This window comes from Cyprinodon variegatus, unplaced genomic scaffold (assembly GCF_000732505.1).
Source record: "Cyprinodon variegatus isolate N-32 unplaced genomic scaffold, C_variegatus-1.0 Scaffold1269, whole genome shotgun sequence".
In the NCBI taxonomy this organism is placed as follows: domain Eukaryota; kingdom Metazoa; phylum Chordata; class Actinopteri; order Cyprinodontiformes; family Cyprinodontidae; genus Cyprinodon; species Cyprinodon variegatus.
Genome location: NW_015151722.1, coordinates 154,598 through 160,204, shown reverse-complemented (window position 1 = coordinate 160,204; position 5,607 = coordinate 154,598). Strand labels below are relative to the sequence as shown.

The 5,607-nt window shown below is 36.0% G+C and overlaps 1 protein-coding gene across 1 annotated transcript in view; it reads right to left on the bottom strand.

Moving 5' to 3' along the window:
* Positions 1-4,698, bottom strand: part of LOC107102521 (calpain small subunit 1-like) — a 12,183-nt gene extending 7,485 nt beyond the window's left edge. Inside the window, exons 1-3 of the mRNA XM_015401863.1 lie at positions 4,569-4,698; positions 1,028-1,083; positions 910-946 (exon numbers count right to left, since the gene is read on the bottom strand). Coding sequence (XP_015257349.1) covers positions 910-946; positions 1,028-1,074 — 84 coding nt within the window. The 5' untranslated portion in view covers positions 1,075-1,083; positions 4,569-4,698. The remainder of the gene's footprint in view (positions 1-909; positions 947-1,027; positions 1,084-4,568) is intronic.
* Between the last annotated feature and the right edge of the window lie 909 nt (positions 4,699-5,607).

Below are 5,607 nucleotides of genomic sequence, written 5' to 3'. Positions count from 1 at the left end.
TATATATATATATATATATATTGTCTAGACCATCAACACCAAGTAAAATTCCTCATAAGTACAAACCCTCTTGACAATAAACTTGATTCTGATAATCTCAGCATGATCTAATGTACCGGTTAAAGACGGACAAGGATGTCTCACCCTAACCAATCAGTGACCAAACATCCTCTGATGTTGCATTTTTAGTGCAGCTGTGAATGATTGGAACGGCAAGCAACCAGGTAAAAAGAATTTCAGGTATTTACCTTCCTATTCAATTCAGTTTGTTTATATAGCACTAATTCACAACACATCATCTCAAGGCACTTTACAGAGACAATTCAATGAGGCCATCTGGGAAGATTGGTTATAAGTTTTCTACCAAGGAAAACCAGCTGATTGTAGGATAAGCCTGCAGTAACGGTTTATCACTTGCATTTTGTTATTCACTCTTCAGCAATCCCTCAATTTGAGCATGCATGCAGAGACAGTGGAGAGGAAAAACTTCCTTTGACACAAATAAACCTCCAGCAGAATAAGGAGGTGTTTGCTTTTCGGCAGAGACGTCCATGCAATTGCTGATTCACCAGCAAATACATTAACTACATGAAACAGATCAATTGCATTGCTATTTGAATGTTAATGTTTCATGTAAAAAATTGTTTATTTTTTGTTTTAAATGTAGACTTGTGTAACATCTTTAAACTGGCAGCATATTGGGGATCGGTTAGTCTGATATCAAAATGATCATCACGATCGGCAACCCCCCCAACCCCTCCACCATCTCAACAAAAAAAAAAAAGAAGTAATTCTTTCCCAATAGTAACCTAAATAATACTAATGGAAAAGCCAAGTTAAACCATAGTGAATCACTCAGAGTCAGTACTAGTGTAAAAGGAGCATAAGGGTTTCCTCCGACATACTTACAGGGTCTGATGGCATGAACTGAGAAGGGTCGATGTTGCTGTTGGAGGAAAGAAGAGAAACCTCATTAGCTTAGCAAAAACAACAAAAATCAATCAAAACTGTTAGACTCTGTGCTCACCTGACAACATTCAGAATCCCACCAATCAAACTCTTAGCCAGAAACATGGTGACGATCTGAGGAAACAGGAAATAAGTTGGTTGTAGAACCTAAAATTATCAGAACCTTTGGCTGAAGCTTCATCATTAAAAACATTGCTATACATATTATTCAAAATAATAATTTATAATATTTGATCCTTTTTCAATGTTAAGCCAACTGCATCACTACAAACACACTTCCTGCTCATCAAAAAAAAAAACCAAAGCAGGTTTAGTTGATTAAATATTCTGATTTACTTCATTTCTCAATATTATCAAAAATTCCTCCTCCTCAGATATAAACCTCACAGAGTAAAGGATAAAACAGATTAATGAAATAAATAAGTGAAAAGATCTTAAAATAAAGGGAAGTGATAATAGTGGAATTTTGTTCTCTTTTCCATTTGCACATAAATGCATGTATGTTTCTGACTGGGTATAAATAACACTTGATCAATTTCAGGAGGATTCAAAGAGGCTAATGACTTTTTTCCCTAGATGTTGAAAAGAATGTAAAAGGGTTTACGTTTTTAGGTTTATGTTTGGAAGTGTTGATGTTTGGAAGGTCCCAGTTCAAACAGAACAAGTTTGGATTTCTAACCAACAGTAATGTAGATTTCAGGCAAACTAATTGACAGAAATTTCTTTTATAAGAAATATTTCTTTTATCCATGATTAGAGACTTGAATTGGACTCAGCTATAAGCTACAGAATAACCAGTTCGACATAATTTATGTTATAGTGTTCTTGGAATTACGACATATCAGATTGTCAGGATATAAACAAAAGAATCAGGGGCGGATTTAGGAAATTTGAGGCCCTTGGCAAAGGCAGGCAGGGGGCCTGAATTTAGAAGACAACACATAAAACAGACCCATTATACAGATACAGAAATGTTAATAGATTAGACATAATTTTTTCTATGTTTTGTCCCTCTCTTCTTGTCCATTTCTTGTTGTTTTTCTCTCTATGTTCTGTACTCTGATGACTTTTCATGCTGTCTAACAAGGAATGAAACATTTTTTTCCCAAGCACTAAGCTCACTAACCTGATTGCTCCTTCCTCTGTTTCCAAAAAGATGACAGTAAAAAAAAAGGTCATTTTTTCACTGTAGTCATTTAAATGAAATATTTGCATGAGTCATGGCAGCAGACAAGATAGTGGAGAGCAGGAGGCGGGGTTACCAATCTACTTGCTCTGGAGAGCCAAGTTTGGTGCTTTTATATGTTGTTGCCAAAGTCTTCAGTAGCAGAAAAAAGTCACTAGATTTGATGCTAGGCACTTTTTTTTAAAAATAAAACTACTAGAGGGTCTGAAATGTTGCTAAATATCCATGCCCCAGGAACTTGGGGCATGGATGGATCAGTCTGAATGGTTCTGCTGGGATTACAGGTTCATTTAAATAAATCTTTATTCTATTCAAAGAAAATAAATAAAATGAACCCAACTCTATTAATTGCCTGGTTCTGTAAGGTGAAGGTATCAGTGTCGTTTCAATTCAATTCAATTAAATTGTTCCTATTTGCCACATCAATGTGATCAGGTTCTTTTTTCAATTTGCTGAAATTTAGAGGGTTCCATCACTTTCCTAAGATCTTGTCTGAACTGTGTACAAACTTTTTGATTTGGGTGGAATGTTTTGGGTTCTGCTCCACAAGCTTCTCACAGCACACTGTTGGGATTTTGGCCCATTCCTCCGGACAGAATCGGTGTAATTGGGTCAGGTTTGTAGGAGGCCTTACTCACACATACACACATGCATCAAAGGCTCCGCCCACTAATCGTCTCCAGGACTGTGATAAGGACTTTGTGATGAAACCTCCAAAATTGACTTTGCTGTCCTTCAGGAGCCGAGGAACATTGTCCATCTGAGATCATTATGTGTCTAAATGGGATCTTCCAGGTGGATGTGTTCAGAAGTATGTCCATTGTTTCCCCTCATGATTCTATCTATTCTAACAGTACAAATTCCTCCTGCATTAAAACAGTCCTAAAATATGATGCTGTCATCCCCTCACTTCACAGCTGAGGGGGGTTCTTAGGCCTCAAGCAGTGGCTGTTTGACCTCTGGATGTGGCTCCAGTAATGGTACATCAGATTAGACCTTTCCAAGGGAAATATGTTCAAGGTGGTACCTTAAAATCTGTTACCTTAAAATAGCTAACTGGGAGTTTGTAAATAGTAAAAGGCAGAGTACTCTTCTTGGACGTAAACCTCTAAATTATGAGTAAAATAAATCCTGTCCTTTGTTAATCTGACCAATCAGATCTATATCTAGTTGTTCTACACTTAATGCAGAACTTTGTTTTTATCTGTTTGTGTTGGTTCATTGCTAAAACTACAAATACATTAATGATTTGAATCCTAGTGAAAAAGCTACATGACTGAATAGAAAGAAACGCTTTTGCAGATCCAGAGGCGTGGCCAGGGTGGCCAGGAAACAACCAATGTAGACTGAGGGGTGGACAAAAGCAGAGAGGTGCCAGAAACTCAGGTTCAATCGCTGTTCCAAAAAGGAAAATTAACGACCACAACATCCATATTTTTTAAATAAAGCCTAACTACACTTTCATACAGCCTTTGCTAACAAATAGAAACATATATTGAAACATGCATGCAGTCTAAATTAAAGAACTAGTGGACAAAATACTTTCAGGTTTGAGTTCTCAAGCGAACATCTTATTAATTGTCACTACTTACCTATTTTTATCAATAATTGTTCTGCATAAAATTTATATTTACACGTACTAATATCTACTTTAAATTAATTACTTATTATTAAGGTAGTTATTTATTTCTGATTTCAATGAAAACTCACGGATGACTTGCAGAGACATAATTTTCTCTTTAAGACAGAATCTAGTTCTGAAAAGAGCATGAATTCTGTATTTATCATCTTTAATGTTAGTATACTGATATGCATAATTAACGACAATGTTTTTGTTGTCAAATAACTGTTAACATTTAAAAAGTTAAAATGTTAAATAAGTTAGAACATTCCACTTGAGAGTATGCTGCCACGGTCTGTATTAGAGGGAAAAACGGTGAGGAGGCCCACAGGGGCCATGGCCACCCCTAGCCCCCCATCTAGCTCCACCCCTGTGCAGATCATCATATTATACCTAAAGGCAATCATGCTGGAAAATAATAACAATCAGTTGGTTTTATGCTGTTAGTTAAAAAAAGAACATTCCTCAGGCTCTGAGAGGTGAACCCAGGGGGAGCTGTTTAGATGCTTCTTTCTTAACTACAGAGAAACTCTTTCCTATATTAATCAGGTAATCATTAACTACAAATTCAAACACCCACAAAAAAGACCTAAAAAAGTTTGAAAAATGTCTCCGTTTGATTTTAAACCAAATACTTCCAGCTGTGTTTTTTTGTTTCTCTGGTGGTTTTTTCCTGTAAGTTTCCACCAGTGGGTGTGACAGAATGACAACCCTTCTGGATTACAAGCTTCCAGTTTAACTCCACGCAGAGCTGCAGATCCTAGTAAATACATGAGGGTTTGTGGTACTTACAGGAGTGAGGTTCGGTTCAGGTAGAAACCAGAGAGACACGGAGCTGGATCAGCACAGGAGAGTCAGAATGAAGGCGAGCCCAGAGTCAGAGTCCACAAAAAGCAGACAGTTCCTCCCAGTCCATTAACCCCGCCCAAAGTTTGGTCAGCCGGTCCGGCTCCATGGTGGCAACAAAACACAAAGCCATGATGCATTCATGTCCAACAGGAAAATCCAGTTGTTACTTCAATGAGATCCAGCTTGTTGAATATTTGTTCTGATCGTTGATAAAAATGTTTCATGTTCTAACAAAACCTAAAGTAAAACATGACCAGTTAAATATTTTAGTTTGAAAGTGTTTGAAAACCTCTTTACACTAAATAACTAGTGAATTAAATCTAGATGTATGTTATGATTGTTTGTCTTTTATCTGTACATTTGAAATCGAATAAAAACATGATTTAACTTCTCTGAGTGAGAAAATCCATGTGTACCGGTAGAAAAATGAAGCATGTGGAAACGCACAAAAGTGAAACATATAAAATCAGAATTCCTTTATATCATTGTGCAAAAAAGTACAACAAAATAAAGAAAAAGCAACCTTCAAGGGCACTTGAGGGTTCCCTAAGTAAATAAATAAATAAAGATTATAAGTATAGAAAATGAACACTGAGACTTTATGGAAAAATAGGCCTAAAACAAATAAATACATCTAGGCTTGAACAAATAAATACATTTATATACATAAAAGATGAAAATATGAATAAATAAAGAAAGGAGTGAGAAAAAAGTTTATTTAAATACCTTTATTAGCCAAGGTTGTGTTTAGGATAATACATTTTGGTTTATTATTGCTTAAGAAAACACGCCTTCACTGTAGCTTACAGCTATAAAAAATGCATAATACAAATCTATCTGGGAGAGATATGTACATAAAAAAGTAAAATAAATGCTTTTGAAAGCACTAGACATTAGAAATACTATGATCTTCCCCTGTTTATGAGCTCCAGAAGCTTTAGATGCTTTCCAATTCCCATTTACTCCTGTGATGCCTACGTCA